At 37.3% G+C, this 18,191-nt stretch overlaps 1 protein-coding gene across 1 annotated transcript in view; it reads left to right on the forward strand.

Annotated features, from left to right (window-relative positions):
- LOC145495973 (structural maintenance of chromosomes flexible hinge domain-containing protein 1-like) overlaps positions 1 to 18,191 on the forward strand; it is a 33,327-nt gene that overhangs the window by 2,238 nt on the left and 12,898 nt on the right. The window contains exons 5-35 of the mRNA XM_081475570.1: positions 316 to 446; positions 538 to 631; positions 1,669 to 1,788; positions 2,260 to 2,423; positions 2,733 to 2,829; positions 3,303 to 3,513; positions 4,055 to 4,178; positions 4,258 to 4,314; positions 4,954 to 5,077; positions 5,414 to 5,485; positions 5,563 to 5,688; positions 6,215 to 6,328; positions 9,046 to 9,152; positions 9,739 to 9,821; positions 10,409 to 10,510; positions 11,012 to 11,098; positions 11,354 to 11,470; positions 12,118 to 12,185; positions 12,303 to 12,379; positions 12,677 to 12,776; positions 13,187 to 13,259; positions 13,570 to 13,709; positions 13,919 to 14,053; positions 14,281 to 14,446; positions 15,070 to 15,137; positions 15,567 to 15,629; positions 16,048 to 16,130; positions 16,838 to 16,964; positions 17,250 to 17,330; positions 17,499 to 17,603; positions 18,093 to 18,146. Coding sequence (XP_081331696.1) covers positions 316 to 446; positions 538 to 631; positions 1,669 to 1,788; positions 2,260 to 2,423; positions 2,733 to 2,829; positions 3,303 to 3,513; positions 4,055 to 4,178; positions 4,258 to 4,314; positions 4,954 to 5,077; positions 5,414 to 5,485; positions 5,563 to 5,688; positions 6,215 to 6,328; positions 9,046 to 9,152; positions 9,739 to 9,821; positions 10,409 to 10,510; positions 11,012 to 11,098; positions 11,354 to 11,470; positions 12,118 to 12,185; positions 12,303 to 12,379; positions 12,677 to 12,776; positions 13,187 to 13,259; positions 13,570 to 13,709; positions 13,919 to 14,053; positions 14,281 to 14,446; positions 15,070 to 15,137; positions 15,567 to 15,629; positions 16,048 to 16,130; positions 16,838 to 16,964; positions 17,250 to 17,330; positions 17,499 to 17,603; positions 18,093 to 18,146 — 3,270 coding nt within the window. The remainder of the gene's footprint in view (positions 1 to 315; positions 447 to 537; positions 632 to 1,668; positions 1,789 to 2,259; positions 2,424 to 2,732; positions 2,830 to 3,302; positions 3,514 to 4,054; positions 4,179 to 4,257; positions 4,315 to 4,953; positions 5,078 to 5,413; positions 5,486 to 5,562; positions 5,689 to 6,214; positions 6,329 to 9,045; positions 9,153 to 9,738; positions 9,822 to 10,408; positions 10,511 to 11,011; positions 11,099 to 11,353; positions 11,471 to 12,117; positions 12,186 to 12,302; positions 12,380 to 12,676; positions 12,777 to 13,186; positions 13,260 to 13,569; positions 13,710 to 13,918; positions 14,054 to 14,280; positions 14,447 to 15,069; positions 15,138 to 15,566; positions 15,630 to 16,047; positions 16,131 to 16,837; positions 16,965 to 17,249; positions 17,331 to 17,498; positions 17,604 to 18,092; positions 18,147 to 18,191) is intronic.

The following is an 18,191-nucleotide window of genomic DNA, read 5'->3' on the forward strand; positions in this document are numbered from 1 at the left end:
CATCCTTCAGTCAGTCAGTCTGTCAGTCATTCAATTCGTCATTCAGTATTTTCTTCTTTCTTTTCCTTGTCATTCCTCTTTTGTTCATTCAAGACAGTCACTTATTCCTTTAGTCATTTACTCACTCCTTTCATGAGGGTTTTTGATACTATAGTTCAGACTTGCACACTTTGTTTCTTAATCTCAGTTTAGGCAAAAAAGGCAGTTGTGGGCTGATCTGCTGGTAGCAATCAGCTAATCAAGGGAGACCAGCTATTATCAGTTTTACACATGTTTCTATTATCATCTTGTCTAATTTCATATTAATTTTGATAGATGTTTGATGACTCTGTTGGAAAAGCTGTAGTCTGTGTCCTTGATAATGGAGCTGGGATGACATCCAAGGAACTTAACAACTGGGCTATCTATCGGTTATCCAAGTTCAATCGCCAGAATGAAAGGAAAATGTAAGTATACACTTGACTCCAAAGTTGTCCCTAAATTGGTTTGTTGAAAGAATAAATGATTAAATTGGGTCTTAATTGTTTGATTTCATAGTGCAGCAGATGTTCCAAGGTCTTTAAACAGTGATATTTCATACTTTGGTGTTGGTGGAAAGCAAGCCATATTCTTCATTGGAGATGCTACCCGGGTAAGGGCATTTTAATGATCTAATTATTTTTTGTGTTTTTAATTTCATATAGTGTGAAGTTCTCAATACAGGTTTTTCCCCAAAAATGCAGGATCTAGGTTTCTTTAATTTGTTTATGGTGCAGTTTAATATTACATGTAAGCAGCTAGGGCTTATGTGGCTTCCTCTCTAGATATAGTAAATATTGTAAAAAATAAAATAAATATAATTGAAAGGCCGCGTGCAAGAACGTCCCCTTGATTTTTTGGCTATTTTTGAAAGTGCTCAAAAATAGCCGAATTTTGGCATGTAGGCTTCGTTTTACCTGAGAAACATTGCTCTGTAGTTTTTTTCGCTGGGTTGCTCTTCGTTTTCGAGAAATAACGTATGCAAAAAAAGGTACTTTTCCTAGCGGCATCTTTTTGTCGAACGCGAAACAAAAGAAACCTTTTGTTTTGCTGGACAATGAAATCAACGAAGCGTCACATTAGCCGCTTGTTTTCGAGCCGATACAAGTATTGTATTCATAAAATATAGCTCTATCATTTACGTTGCTTCGTTAGCACAAGCGATAAGGTGCTGAGTGGGCCGAGTGTGTGTATCTTTTGTCATGAGTCGAGTTCGACACGATGTCAGGCCTTTTTTTTTTCCTGTTAATTTCTCCTTTTTTCTTTCTAACCATCTCTCTACAAGGCTACAACAACTACATGTATCACTTTGTTTCCAGAAATATTGTAAGTGAGTAGTGAGCAATGATGGTATTTTACAACAACTGTTTCTACCTGTGGACCGTGCGTCCTATATGCCAACTTTACCACGGAGAACATGCCGCCTTAATAGTTTTGTTACTTACAGTGGAGACCCAATTTTTCAACCCTCAAAGGGAAACAAAAATTGGTTTGAAAAATCAGACAGTCCGAGAAATCCGGGATAAAATTACGGTACTCAACTGAGGGGAGGGAAACTACTTTTGGTTTGAGTTATCAGGAGGTTTGAAAAATTGAGGGTTCAAGAAATAAGGATTCCACTGTACTTACAAATACATTTCATTCTTTCAGATGATTACAAAATCCAAAGAATGCAATGACATCCATGAGCTTTGTATATCTCAAGCAGAGTTTGAGCGAAGGGAAAAGAAGAAGGAGTCCATTTATGGTGGAGCTATACTCAACAGGAGGGTACGTTAGTCAAATTATAGGACAAAACCTAGTATCCTAATCTAATGGTGATGTGTGAAATGAAGAAATAATTTCACATTTGTTTTGTCAAAATTCTAATAATTTCTGAAACCTTTTAAATTATTTGAATTTTGACAAAATGCAAGTGAAATTATTTGTTAATTTTAAAAGAAAAGTATTCAATTACCTATAAAATCATGGGTGGCAAATTGCACTTACAATTGTGGGTGTTTGACTTGTTTATTGTATCAAGAAATTTCACGCCAAATGTTGCCGTGGTAATTTTGTAATTTTACATGTGAAATTATAAATTGACACAGGTTCGTACCAATGAGTAATTTGTCACCCATGATGTTACTGCTGTAATAGCAGTTTTTCAAAGTTTTAGTAGGAATTACTCAACTCCATAAATTTCATCAATTTATTACATACACATATATAAGTTTTAAATTATTAATATTGCACTGTTAGGCTGGAGACCATGAGCATATCGCTGGTGACGAGGACAATGTCAAGAAACTAGTGCAAGAAGAGCCAAACAAGGAGAGCTTTACTGCTGTGGTTATAACAGGAATCAAACCAGAACACATCCTTTATTTAAAGTCACATTTTAAGCACTGGTGCAGGCAGTTAGCGTAAGTTCTAATTTCTTAGTTTGACTGCTTTGTTATGTTTTATTTAGACCGTCAAAGGGTTAAAGATATATGGGTACATGTAAACATATCAACATTACTGTACATGACAAAATGTGCATTCTTTTGGGATCCTTTTACAATGCCCTTTTTTAATTTCAATTTGTTTTATTTTATTTGCTTGTTTTGACTACAGATGTAGTTTGATTTTTCTCAATGCATGCTTTTGCCATTTACCATTTGCTCTAAGTCATAAATGTCGTGTGAAGGTTTTACTCATGACCACTCTTATTTTTATATAAATTTGATTAGACACATTTATCATTACTACATTCATGGGCCACGTGGAAATGACAAACCTGTTGGTAGAGGAACGACTGCAAGTCCATTCAGAAATATTGATATACAGGTACGTTTAGCTTTGATTTCTTTTTTACAAACTTAAGATTTGCTCCTTCCACAGGGAAGTGGATAGAGTTTAAAATGGTGGTCTGCATTCTGTTAGTTGTTGCTTGCCTCATGTATGATCTTGGACTCTTTTGCAGGCCTCCAGTGACTTCTTCTGTATTTCTTTTCAACTACCTCCTCATAACTATCACACATTTTTTATTTTAGGCTACATTTTTTTTCCATATTTCTTACCATGTTGTGACACATTCTTACCATTAATTGTACTGAATGAAATACCAAAAATTGTTCTTTTAGTTTCAAAGTTAACTTATATGTTGTGTTCTTAATCTCATTTGGTGAATTTAAAGCAACCTTCCTTTTAATGAAATTGTGGTTTTCCCTCCTGGATCTGTGTTTTGTTGAACCTTACTGTAGTATTGAGGAGATAACACCTGCTGGATTTTTAAAAGGAAATTATGTCTTTGTCTTCAGGTTGTCCTCTTTGAAAAAGGCAAACAGGCCAAAAGAGTACAGCTTCGAGATATTGATGATGACATGCAGACCCAGTACATCAGATCAGCAGCTTCAGTGTTTGAGTTCCGTGCCCGAGCAGAATCAGGTGGGGTGGTGGAGGGTGTTCTTCGGTACCATCCGTTCCTTTATGACAGAGAGACATATCCAACACTCGAGGGAGAAATTCCAGGTAAAGTTTTCTGATGAAGATTTAAATGATAATATTTATTTAGAGAGGAAGCCACATCAGCCCTTGCTAGTTTTCATGTGGTTCCTCTATCCTGATTGAGTTAGAATTTGGAAATGTTGGTTTTTCAGACAGTATTCCAGATAAGCGAGGGGTCTCAGGTCAAAACCTGACAAGGTCAGCTACATGACTCAACAAATTAGTAGAAAATTTATAATGATTTGGTAGGTGCAGTGGGAATCCACCAGTTGGAATTCCTTATCGACACCCTGCCTTGAAAACTTATCTGGGACCCTGTTCAGGAGGGAGGAAGACCAGAGTGCCCATTAGAAAAACCCTTGAAGCAAGGCAAAAACCAAAAACAAACTCAACCCACATATGACACCAGGTTGGAATCAAACTCAGGCACACACATCCGGGCATATGTTTACTGAAATGATATTACCCTCAACAAACTGACAGCATTTACTGCTTTACTGTTCTTCTTGTCAAATATGAAGTTTACTAAGTTATAACTTGGTCACAATCTGTTAACCTTTTCCAGTTGTTGAGACTCCAGAAGAACTGGCTGATCCAATTGAAAGAGACAGTCGAGCACCCAGAGGCAGTCGTCCAATATTTGAGTGCTACTGGAATGGTCGACTTATTCCATACACTGCTGTTGATGTGTAAGTTTGTAATTGATTATCAGGCCTTTGTTATCCAGTAGCAAACCAACAATAATGTGTCTCTATGTTGAATTATCAGGCTTGAATGGTGCCAGCCCCCAAAGAAGTGGACTATTCCACAGGAGTGTTATCACAGGTAACTAGCACATATCTTGAGATTGCCTTGATTGATATGATACCTTTTCACTTAGAGGCATAGATCTTCCAAAGACACAGAGGATACTAAGTAAAATGCAGTTTAAAACAAACTCAGACAAGTAGTTTTTTGTGTGCACCTGATTCTTAGCTTGGTGAGTTGATTGTAGTATGATACAACCTGCAAAACAAGAATGCTTTCAAGTGAATTTGCTGAAGTGGTTCTTTTAGAATGCAATGGGAGGGCTATATGTTATTCAAGAATTAACTGCTGTTAGTAATGATGCTCAAAGTGTTTTAATAGAACAAGATTTTTGGGATAACCCATCATTTAATTATTAGTGTGTTTATTTCTCAAAGACAAACTCCCAAGCTTGAAGTAAGTATGTTACATGCACTTTGTTCAACAATAAACAAAATTTACTTAAATGAGCTCGCTTAGTGTGTACATGTATAATGACAGAAAATTTAAAACGGACAAAACATTTTTTTGTGCTTGTTGCTGTTTTCCTTTGGCAACATCTTCTTTTTTCTTTGTAATGAGTCACCTGTTCTTTATAGAGGCATTTAAGTTTTACATGATTACCAGATGAAATACTGCTGTAATAGCACATGTTATTGGTTTTCATTTAATTTATAGATTTTCAGGTTGCTTGTGGACAAATGATGCATTCCAAGTCAGTACAAACAAGTTAACTTTTATGGATTTGGAAGTCAAAATCAAAGACAAGAGTACAATTTTCAGCAGAGTTATTTTAGGACAGGTATGTTACAGTAACTTTGAAGCTTGAGAAGCAATTTTGTTCAGTATTACAAAGATTATCAGTTGAGTACAGCACAACGAAAGTTTGGCAACCAGATTTTTACGCTCAACTTGTGTTGTTGGCATGGGCAACTGGCTCCGTTTCCAGTGGCAACTTGTCAGCCTTTGACGTTGTTGGCAGAGAAACGTGCAGAATTAAAATGAGGAAAGTTGCCTGTGGCAACAGCGTAATTTAAGTCCAAAACTTCATCACCAAAGCTCTGTCATGCCTTGCTCAACTGATAATCATAGTAATAATTTTTGATGTTCTTTTCCTTACTTTTCTTTTTGTTACAAGGAACAAAGGGTGAACATTGCAAGAGCGTTTCATGACTGGGTGAGAGAATGTCATGAAAACCATGACAAACAGGTAAATGTGGTTTTTTTTTTTTCTGTCTCCAAAATCTATCTTGTTCATGTTGTCTGACTTGTGATTTTTGTATTTAGGTCAAATTCATTGGCTTTCAAGGGCAGATTAAACGTCCAGATCTACCACAGAAGCGAAACCAAAGTCCTTGGTGTGTTTTTAACTCCATTGAGTGGGACGGAAAGATCTTTAAAGTAGGGCAGTTGGTAAGCATCTTGTTTTGTATTGTTTTCTGCCTGTCTAGTTGTTAATTAGGTAGACTAAGTGGAAAGTTGTGTAGGTCTAAGGTGCCATGCTTGCAACAAATTACTTGCAGCCAATTTTCTTTAAATATGTAATAGAATGTTTTGCTTGTCCTTTAAAGTCAGGCTCATCTCTTTCCTGGCTTAATGAACTGTGCTTTTGAACTTTTGATTTATTCAATTCTTGATCCCTTGGGGCGGGGAAATATGCTGTACAGTATCCTGTTCTTAACATTTTCATTGACAAGCTGTCAGTGAGACATTTCTGTACAACAAGAATTTTCTAGACCTTTAGCTATGTGCCATTCAGAGGTCTTTCAGTTATTTATCATCCAACTGGACGTCACACTATTATCTACATATCAATATTCTAAAAGTTATAGGCATGATAAATATGGTCAGTGGAGTATTGTCTCATTATTTCTGTTTATTTGTTGGATTTCAAGATCAGAAATACTGAATAAAGCAGTCCAAACTCATTTGATTGCAGATAAGGACACAACGGACAATACCAATGATTTGTGGAACAGTGAAAAGATTTCTTCTGTTTGGTGATCATGATGGAGATGTGTTTGCTACTGGAGGAGAGATGGAGATAGTCCAGGTTAGTGAGACTGTTGTTTATTATATGGCTAACTCTGTGAGCGGGCAAGATGAATGAAATCCTGCGCTGTGATTGGCTACCCAAGCGGTCAAGATGGCGCTTCCTTGCCAGCTCGGGATTACCTGCTGTGTCCTGCAAAAAAATAGAGCTCTTTTTCTTTATAAGAAATCCTTTATTGACTAAGCTTGTTTGGTCAAGATGGTTGAATATTGGCCTCGTTCTTTTTTTGTGTGTTGATGGACCTCAAATCCATCTCAGTCCATGAACACACAAAAAATTAACTTGGCCAAACTCCAGCCATCTTAGCCCCACACTTGGTCAATAACCCATATATATTACTGCATTACATAGCTAGTAGTCAGAATGCACAATATTCAAAATGTGATTTTTATTTGTTGTTCCAGAGCAGTTAAATTGTACAGTGCAGCTCAGATATAAGTGAACTACACATACGCGTATCATACGAGCATATTTTGCGTATACGCGTATGTCAATACGCGCACATATACGCGTATATACGCGCATATATACGCGTATATACGCGCGTATATGTCTCTTTGTTATGCATTCCCACAAGTTTCTTTATGTGAAGCATTGTTAGTCAAACAAAGGACATTATGTTTCTTGAGAATGAAAATGGCTTCAAAGCGAAATTTGCATATTGTTAAAACGTCATGCCGATCAATAAAAGCTATCATATTTCGATCACTTCGCAAATTCACCGACAAACTACCGTTTATCAACACTTGATCTTAAGCTACTGAAAATGGGAAGAAAATTGATACAGTCGCTTGAACTCCCTATTTTAACACGTGAACTTTATGTTCTTACAAGTAAAGATCTGTGTTTCGGCACGTGTCGGCAAGTCGTTTGCGAAATGTTTATTGTCTGAATTAGCGTTGTGAAGATCCTAGTCGAAAAAATGATATCTCCGGTTATATTTGATACAGATCATGCATTCAAATGGTAAAATACTCTTTCCTTGACGAAAAAATTGTTTATCAAAGTTTCTATGGTGCGCCGCTCACGTTTAATTATTTTTTCTTCAAGGAAAAGTTGTGTGTTTCGGCACGCGTCGGCAAGTTGTTTGCAAAGCGTTTATTGTCTGAAGATCCTCGTTGAAAAACTGATATCTCCGGTTTTATTTGACACAAATCGTTCATTCAAACGGTAAAATGCTCTTCCTTTTACCAAAGAATTGTTTATCAAGGTTTCTATGACACGCTGCTCAAGTTTAGTTATTTTTACGTCGGGAAAAGGTTCTGTGTTTCCAGCAGGCGTCGTCAGGTTGTTTCCGAGATGTTTTTTGTCTGAAGCGTTCCGAAGACATTGTCGAAAAAATGATATCTCCAGTTCTATTTGACACAAATCGTTCATTCAAACGGTAAAATGCTCTTTCTTTAGCCAAAGAAATGTTTATCAAAGTTTCTATGGCGCGCTGCTCACGTTTAGTTATTTTTTCCTCCAGTAACAGTTCTGTGTTTCGGCATGCGTCGGCAAGTCGCTTGCGAGATGTTTATTGTTTGAAGCATTCCGACCTTGTCGAGAAAGTGATATCTCCGGTATCTGACACAAACAGTTCATTCAAATAGTAAATTACTCTTTTCCTGACAAAAGAATTGTTTATCGAAGATTCTATGGTGCGCCGCTCACATTTTGTTATTTTTAATTTTCTTCGAGGAAAAGTTGTGTGTTTCGGCACACGTTTCCAAGTCGCTTGCTTGGACCGTGTTCAGACTTTGTTTCGAGAAGATGTTATCTTTCGGTTGTGATGTTTGCTCCATGAAGATGGGATTGTTGAAGCGTGTATCCCTGGTTCTATTTGACAGAAAAAAAATAGTAAATTTTTGATTTAACGACAAAATACTCTCTCTTTTAATCAATATTCAGTCAGTTAATTTTCAGTCAAGTGCCCAATTGCAAAATGTTAGTTTCAGCTAACATTTTGCTTAGTCTGTAGGCATACGCGCGTATACTGTATACGCGTATTCAAAATAAAGAAAACTCTTTCTCGCTCTGTGGCAAGCTGTCAAGCCATTGAAAACAACAATGACCTGATAAGAAAAGAAAAGCAATAGGTTAGCTCATATATACTAATCAGGCATACGCGTATATGCTGTATACGCGTATGTGCGTATATGCATACGCGTATGTGCGTATATGCATACGCGTATACGCGTATTGGGCTGACGCGCATTACGCGTATATTTTGGTTCGGATATATCTGAGCTGCACTGTAATTTGACATTGACACAAAGTTCTGAAACTGATTTGTTGTGGATGAGTGAGATTTGAGACTTAGCCATTCATTTTGAGGTCCAGGAAGTGTCAAAGATATGTTTGCCTTTATTCAGAGCAAAATGTGAAACCACGGACTGGTGCAACAATGGCTCTGCGCAAGAATATTGGCAGGACTGTCGTTTGACTGTTGGAAAGTACTCGAAATGGGTAGAGAGGGAACATAGTAAAACATTTCCAGAATGGTGGCTCATTATGTAGCAAATTTACTCCAGTAGAAATTGAAATAAATTGTTAAAATCAAGACCTTTAAAGACGTGAGAGATAACAATTGTCCCAGCATGATCAGATTGCATTCATTTGTGTGAGTCTAACACTCAGTGTGTGAGACTTAGAGAGCTTTGTCAATAGCATTGCCAAAAGTCCAACAGACTTGACACTTTTGTATTGTTTGTTTGTTTTTTTTTTCTGTTTACCAGGAGCCAGTTTCTTTATATGGAGACACTAAGTTCTTTTCCTTGGCCAAGTTAGATAGATCACTAAACCTTGCTTCAATTAAGAAGTTTGTTGAAGAGGAAGAAGCAAAGTAAGATCACTACAACTTTCTATGATAATTAAAAATAAGGTTTAACAACGGAAACTATTCTTAGGGTGAAAACACATGTAAATGTGGCTTACGTTTTGAGAAAAGTATGTCAACTATTGCTAGTCTTCTTTGCTTGTTGTGATTGGTAATCATAGAATATTTGACTTAAATATATCCAATCTGTAAGTTTTTATGTTCACTGAATTTTTGGCCACAAATGCAGCAAATGAAAGAAAAGTCTTTCCACACGCTCATACTCCTTTGCTTCCACATTAAACTCTGCATGCTTGTTCAACCTCGTAAAAACGCAAGTTATGTTATAACAAACATTCATTTTTCACTCTGATGAAGGTAGACAGACATCACCAAAAATTCAGTGAACGAAAAAAACTGACAGATTAGACATATTTAAGTCAAATAATTATTGCTAGTCTTGTTAATCTTACTTTAAATATAAATCAGTTTGTCTGAGAGCTAGAGTTTCATTCCTGGTATGGCCTCTTGAGATGTGTGAGTGTTAACTTTGGAATGTCACCAGTTTATTTTGTGTTCTGGTCTGAAATGTGATTGTTCGTTATTTCATCAGGTTACCAAGTAAACTGGTGTTAGAGTGGCCTGAACACGACAAGTTGGACCCTAATTCTAAAATACCTGCAGGAACCACTATAGGTACTGAATGGACAAGATTCTGATCAATAATAAGTGTTAACAGTAATATAGGATTTGTGCGGGTCATTGAAGACCTGGAAAGTCATGGAATTCAGTAATTTCGTTTTCCAGGCGTGGAAAGTCATGGAATCTAATAGACCAATTTCAACATATTAAAATTCAGCATAAAACAATAGACCTCAGTACAAGGTTCTGGGAAATAAATATTACAGAGTTTGTGGGGTTTATTCCCCAGAGCCTCTTGCTGAGGTCTATTGTTTTAGGCTGAATTTTAATATATCAAAATTGGTCTATTGTTGGTCATGGAAAGTCATAGAAAATATATAAATATCTGGTACATTCATCTCTGCACATGTCAAAACAAGAACAGAATAGTTACCAAGCAATTAGCCTCCCTAAAATACCCTAAAACAAGGATAGTTTTGAAAGGTTTTGAAAGTGACAGCTAAACTTAAGGTCATAGAAAGGCATGGAATTTCGAGAGCTAAAAAGAGCATGAACCCTGTAATAATATTATCTACATGTATTGTTTGTCTGATACATTTTTAAGTTGCTCCTCAGCACTGGTATTTTCATAATTTACACAGGTGCCATGAAAGTAGATATTTTAAATGGAAAGGGTGAATCTGTGAGTAAACTGCCAGGTGACAGAAGACGACTGTTGGTGGAACTGAAGGTTATTTGGCATGGTAGGATACTACAGCTGCCTGACATTTTTAATTACTTTACGATTTGTAGGAGCTTTCCATGTTTGTCTTGCAAATTTATCTTGAAAGTTACTATGGTTGGCTATGGGTTCTTAATAATGGTGAAGACTACTGAGATTGAGAGAGCAAGGTTGCATGGTCAGGATGGGGCCAAGTTCTCTTTTGTTTTGTTTTTTCTGTTTGCGTGTTTATGGACTGAGATGGAGTTGAGATCCCATATCCAGCCATCTTGACCGAAGGTTCAAGCTTGGTCAATAAAGGATTTATTAAATGGCTTTTGGATAGCTCCATCTTGCCCGCTTGGGTAGCCAATCACAGCAGAGGATTTGATTCATCTTGCCAACTCATGGAGAAAGCCATATAATAAATATAGTTATCTCTTGTCACTTCCCCTTTTAGGTTTATTTTGGCAGAAAATTTGCCAGCCTTGTGTGTTGATGTCTTGTACACAGTGATTTTTCATTCAAAATGTTTGTTTGGCAGGTAATGACAAAGATGGTGATAAAGTGATAACAAATCATGTCTGCCAACATGGAGGAAAGAGTTGGCCTTACTGGTTCAGAAAAATGGGTAAGTGTGTATCCCCCAGCCCCTTTCCAAGGTCCTGCATTATTGTCAATGAAGCCAATATGTTGGCCAAGTTGAAGTTTATCTTTATTCTCATTACCTGCTCACTTAAAAATTTGTCTTCTTTTGGCATTATAATGAGAAATTCAATATTGATTACTATGTGGAAAGGTTTTGGTTTCACCTAGGATACAACAAATCTGTTTAAAGTAAGTCATCTGATGGCCAAATGTAATTAATATCTTGTTGACCTTGCAGAGAATATTACCCATCTTGGTCCACATACTCTTCAGCTGCAGGTATTGCTGGGTGATACTTCAACTGCGCCTTCAATAAAGAGTCTTCCATGTCATCGCATTAAGTTCACTGTCACAGGTAACCAATAACTTAACCAAATGTGTTTTTGGACTTTTTGAAATTTCCCTTCACCCTTGAGGGAAAATCATTCCATGCTTATGGTGTGAACTCCAGCAATCTCTAAGGTATCTGGTGGTTTGATACTGACTCTGGTTTAACCAATCAGGGATGACATGTGGATGTCTGTAGTCTTACTTTGTCATTATGGAGGTCTTTGTCTTGAATTTGGGGTGGCTCTCACACCCAGAGCACACATCAAATCATAGAGGCAATTATTCAAAAGCAACACTTAGTGGCAACTTAGCCGAGTGGTTAGGGGGGCAGACTTTAAGTCTTTAAGTCCCCTCTGACCACTAAGCTGGAGTTGTTTCTCGGTAGACCCAAGTTCAGCCTCCTGGTCATGCTAGTAAACAGCTAGCTGGTCTGCCATACCTCCTGCCAGTTTGAATTTTTATTTCTTTCTTTCAGTAAGTGGCATGCCCGTGAACTAGCTAGGTGTAGCTAAGAACATTGATCATGATAAACAACATTGGAACATTTGAATGCAATGAAATTTTTGTTAAATCTGCAAATGAGAAGTGTGTTAATTAATGCCAATTTTGATGCAGCTGTAAGAACATTCATTTTGGTTGTAGCTATTTACTTTTATTATTCTTTATTTTAAGAGGCTCATCCAAATAAATTTACAGTTGGGATGTTGGAGACACCACTCAGAGTAGGAGTACCTTTCCAGGTATAGTTCTAACCACTGGATTATGTGACTGAACTGATGACAGTCCACACAATTCCAATACCTATTCAAGAATCAATAGTGAACATGCTGATTTTTGTAAACTTTGTTTTTCTTAAGATTCCTCTTAATCTGTTGGATGAGTTCAACAACCCTTCAAAATTGGGTGATGAGATTTCTCCAGTTTTAAGTGCAAGGTAAGATGGATGTGCAGTTGCACTGTTTGTACTGTTGAACCAAGGTATTCTGAGGTGAAGCCCTTCCAGGGTTCATCTTCCCATCTGTTAACCTACTACGCGTTTACCTGTGCTCACCCAGAGTCCAAGGGTTTGGTTTCCAAGTTGCAATGTGTGGCTCACACTCATTTTGTGTACATCCAATGTGAAGGATCTTATAACAACTGTAGAATCACTCATCAACTATCGTGATCTTTGTTTTGTCCACTGTCCCCTGCAAATAACAATGATTAACAGAAGGTTTTCCTTTTTTCTCAGTGGCTTGGAGCTGACACATCAGGGAACGTCAGTAAAGGGGAACAGCCTCATTGTTAAGGGTGTTGTTGCTCTGGGCTCTGTGCCGTCCCATGCAGGAAAGGTTAGTCTTACACTCGCCTCAAGAACTCTTCTGGTGGCTCTCTAAAGATGTGTCAACACAGAAGTAATTGTTTTCTTCACCTTTTTTGTGGTAGAGTGTTTAATATGTTTTAGTGCATAAGGCCAGGAAGTTCAGTTTGTGTCTAAATCCACAATAGGATATCGTTACTCTTTAATTCCTGTTGGTGCTTTTGTTGCCCAGAATGGTGTGCTTTGTTGGCAGGGTAGTCTGCCTGTGGAATGGTAATCCATCATGGTTCTTACTTCTGTTAGTATCAATCCACCCCTGTCATTCTCTTAAGACCCAACCCCTTTTCATATTTATAAGTTTGAGACATTTTTTCTGGGTTGAATCCTGTTGCCAAAGGACCTCTTACCAATACATTGTTTTTTATTTATTCCCTGAACAAGGACTTTAATTTAAAAATCACCGTACCTGGACTTGAAGAAGGTTCACAGAGCTTAAAGATCAGGCTACTACCAGGTAATGTTAATTATTATTTGGATTTATTAGTGTCATTACATTAGTGTCAAAACAATTTCAAAACTGCAAAAGACCGCAAAATGAGCAAAACAATGAGTTGAAAGCATGGATTAATTTGAAATCCAAGCATACCTTAATCGCATTCATCCTCTGATATAGGCTGTCACTGATTACTATGATGTAGTTGATAATGCATCAACATTGTTTGGGGAAGGGGGAAAATCTTTCCAAAACACTCAAAAATCAAATTTTACTGCAAAGTGTCTCAACACTTTTGTCGCTCATTGTAGCAGCATGTTGTATTCCACAGGTCCTCCAGAATCATTGGTAGTTACACCAGATGGTGAAGATGTCACTGTTGAAAACAACAGTCCTCTTCAAATACAAGTGCAAGTCCAAGACAAAGCTGGAAACCTTACAGTTCAACCTAGACTTAATGTTGTCTGCAAGGTAACAGTCACACATTTTGCAAACTTTGCATAGCCAACCAATATCAACCCAGAACCTCCTTGAAAACCTCATTGTGAGAAGTATTTCTTGGCTTAGAATACTGTCATTCAAATACATGAATATTTGATAAAATAGTCTTTTGTTGAGAGTTTTAGAACCTTCAGTGCAGTAATCAGAAGACCTCCATGCTATGCATTTCTCTGTTGTAGCTTACAGGCACACCAGGCCTACCAACATATATTGGGGACTGCAGCTCATCAGGAAAAGCCACTCTGACTGGTGTAGACATCAGTCTGAAACAAATTAATAAGAATACAAAGCTCAAGGCCAAGATCGAATTACAGGTTTGTTGTTATTGTTGTTGATATTTTCCTTCATTTTTGTTAAACTGTTAACTCAGGACATTGTGGTGATGACTACATAAGAATGTCACCCTACACACAAGTCATGTCAGGCCGTGTTGTGTACACTGAACTTGAATATATCACAATAAAAAGAACGAAATTAGAATATTTTACATGTTCTCCTGAATGTCCTATCTCACTGACAGTTATCCTGGCTTTTTTATTAGCATCACAAGGAAGTTGCTGCAGTAGAGAAGACCATTGTTGTGATGCCAAGCAGTAAAGCAGCAGTGCTGGAAGTGTTTCACCAAGCAGCTGACGACAAACCAAAGAAGAAAGTGGAGGATGGACAGGAGCTGCCTTGTGTGGCTGGCAACTTGCTGTCTGGATTAAGTATGTACTCTAATCTGTCAAAAAAATATCACAGAATTCAAATCAATCTTACAAACACAAACCTTCCTTGCTGTTTGAGTTCCTTGCATTTGTTTCTGTGGCTGTTGTGTTTGATACTCTGACATTTCTATTTTTTAGCCCTTCTTTGTTGATCATTGAATTAAAGATCTGGTCAGTTTTGATTTGTCACAAGTACCAATTAACTTTTGCTAGGCTTTTCAGCCAGGGCTGGGTTGCTCAAAAGCTGGTTAACTCTGACCAGGATTAAACATTAACTGATTGAAGTATTATTTTTTCTGGTATAATATATTTTTCACTGGTTATGTTTTGTGTAGTTTGAGATCAGTCCAACTCAAAACAGAAGGACAAACAATATAAACTGACAAACGCATCAAAAAGTTACAAAGCTGAAATCAAAATTCTAATCCTGGGTACCTTAATTGGGCTTTCACCAACCCGGTCCAGGATTTTGAATGCCTCTTTGATCGGAATATTATTTTCCTTTGGCTGCCATTACAAGGTCTGTTGCTCTTTTGCCAGGCTGAAACAAAACTGCATTTTCTACAGTCAATTCAGTGTATGCAGGTTTTGTTAGTTTTCCATTTTGTTCTTTTGATTAAAAGGTTTTAGAATTCTAGATGAAGGTCAGCGAGAAGTGAATATTGACAACTCATTGGCTAGCAGATTCAAGGTATGCACATGGCATATGCTGTCATGAAAAGTACAAAAACAAGCATGTCTTTGTTTGAGTTGTGGGCATTATTGTCATGATTGGATTAAAGGAGCTATGTTACAGTTTGCACATCTTGAAAAGTTAAGCCAAAGTTTTTCAAATCCATGTTGATCTTCCCCATCCTTAACCATCCTTGTTTCTTCATGGTTTATTATTATCCCTTTGATGTTTTTCTATCTTAGGAAACGTCTATTTTCAGGATTCGTTCAGTTTAAAGGCAAATTTGTTCATGGCCAAAATAACTCAAAATGCTGTGACTGAGCTCCTTCAATTGATTATAGTAGTCAAACATTCACAATAAGCAGAAGCTGATATATAACAGTGTTCATTTACCTCTTCCATTCATGTCAAACTTTTATTTTGTTTTGTCATGTTTGCACTCACTAGGTGAACTGGACTCCTAAGGTTGCTAAAGAAATCATCAAGCAAGGAATTCTTCCAGATGTCAAGGTGATCGCATTCAAACTATGAACATTTTATGGACAATAATAAATACAGATTTATTTAAAGTTTCTGTGGGATATTTGAGGTATAAATTTGGATTAGCCAGTTCTGCATTGTGGACGGGGTTGTCATGTACTAGTTATCAAAGTGTCTCTGTAGATCCTGGCACTTGTGGCCGTGTTGCTTTACCTAGTTCTTTTACAAACTACAGTGCTGTGTGTTTTGTACACTTTTTACAATGGTTTCAGGTGTTTCCGTTTTTCCCCTACATACAGTTCACCTTCAGTTACACCTTGAGAATTTGACCGATGACTTCTCCTATATCCTTATAACAGTGTGATATTGTTCTTAAGTAAGTTAAACAGAGGGTGGGGAGGGAATGGGGTTCGTCACAGGATTTACTGAATCTTCCTGTTCACTGCAGGCTCCACTGTCTTGTGATGAACCAAAATATTGTCAAGTAAGCATGACTGGTGGAGCAGGACTGGAGTTTTCTTTTACAGTAAAGTAAGTTCTGTGAGGCACAGTGCCCTCATGGTTGTTGCCTCTCTCCCTCTAGATGTACAAATGGGTACTTGCTGCCCAGGGTAACATGTGATGGACTAGCATCCCATCCAGAAACCAGAGATAAGCACGGGCCTGATGGGCCACTTGGCTTGTATGCAGACTTAAGCTCTATGTAGCACTGTTGTCATACTCAGTTACAAGGCATGTTTTCTCATTTGTCAGTTTTGTTTCTCTCAGATTCTGTGATTTAAATCTCTTGACATAATTTGTTGTTGATGTAAAATTAAAGTCTGCATACAAGCCAAGTGGCCCACCACGCCAGAACTTATCTTGGTTTCCATAACATGAAGCAACTAGGAGTATGTCTACTCCCCCCTGGATGGGATGCTAGTCCATCACAGGGTTACCCCCCGCATTAAATTCGCCAGTACCCAGTTATACATCTGAGTGGAGAGTTTTGCTGTGAGAGTGAAGTGTCTTGCCCAAGAACACAACAAGATGTCCCCAGCCATGGCCCAAACCCGGACCACTTGATCCGGAGTCAAGCGCACTAACCATGAAGCCACCGTTGTAGTTTATTGTTTCCTTTAAAATTGAAAATATATATTACATGAATACAGTTACTGTACATTTCCCATTTTTGTTCTCGTACCTCCTGTCTTCTTGTAATGTTTGCATTCATTATTCTTTTTTTCTCTTTTTATAAGACCTCTAGCTGATGTACCTAACATCCTGAAATGTTCTTGTGATGAGCCTTTCATGAGATTAGGGGAACCTCTGGTATCTGACATCATCCTGTCAGTAACTGACAAACATGGCAACAAAACTGGGAAGGTGAGCTGGAATTACGTTAGAAATTCATTTCTTCAAGAGAAAGAAATCTTTGCAGTTATACCTCAACTTAAAGGGATGGTTTCACGGTTAGGTACATGTGCAAGTTGTAACGCAAGACAGATCAGCTCTATTGTTTATGGATCAATTGGAAGCATTTTATTCGGCACCTATATCGCCCTTGTTTGGCAACTTGATATGGTGGTATTTATTATTGTAATTGTGTATTCCTTTGTAGTGTGTATTATCATGGGTTATGTATTTTGATTATTGGGTATTCATTTCCAGTTACCAAGCAATGTGCTGCCGGAATTTCATGTTTCCTCAGAAGGATTGAAAGAGCGTGAAGTTCAGTTAGGATTCACTGCTGTAAGTATTAAAAGCATTTAAATGATTGGTATATTTTATTCAATTTGTTGTACCTATTGGCCAATAATAATTTGTAATGATGTGTTATTTGTCTTGTGTGAGACCTATGTGAGTTTCTATGGTGTAAGCTTTTCTTAGCACAAGGTTTAACTTAAATCAATTTTGTAGGAGGGAAATATAGTGATCAAGAACATTCAATTTGAAGATGGACCACTTGGACACAGAGAGCTTACCATTAAATGGAAGGAAATGAAGTGTTATCAAAGACTAGAGGTATAAAACTGCATTACTCTTCCCTTGAAACGTTAATGAACCTTACCATAACTCAAGTATTTGACATAATTTTCACGGGAAACACTCTCGATCACAGTAACTAACATTAACTGCTCCAACAAGATTTCTAGTCAGTATCCAGTTACTGTAATGTTTCTATAGATATTTAAGAGAATACAGAACTGTTAAGATAAGAGATGTGTACGTGTTATAATAGAATGGAGAAAATCAATACAAGTTTTCAGAATGTAGTTCAGACAGTAAATATAATTTCAGTTGTTTAGAGAAGTTGAAGGCATTGAGATCTTAAAGGTGAGTGGGGATATTGTCCCAGAGAAAAGTCGCTGTGTAAGGTATTGTCTGTTTTCCTTATGTAATTTGGTAAGCAGTGGAAAGACCTTTGAATTGCCCTGCATGCAAGTAAGAGTTTTCGATGAATTTAGAACAAGATATTGTTTTATATCAGTGTGATTTTATTTTATCAAACAGGTCACAGCAGGTCCACCGGCAAAACTTAAGATTATTGACATTGATCATTCTGAGGTACATTAAACTTACTTTCAGTTTTTGTAATGTTGGCAAAGTTGA

Source organism: Orbicella franksi, chromosome 8, assembly GCF_964199315.1.
Source record: "Orbicella franksi chromosome 8, jaOrbFran1.1, whole genome shotgun sequence".
In the NCBI taxonomy this organism is placed as follows: Eukaryota; Metazoa; Cnidaria; class Anthozoa; order Scleractinia; family Merulinidae; genus Orbicella; species Orbicella franksi.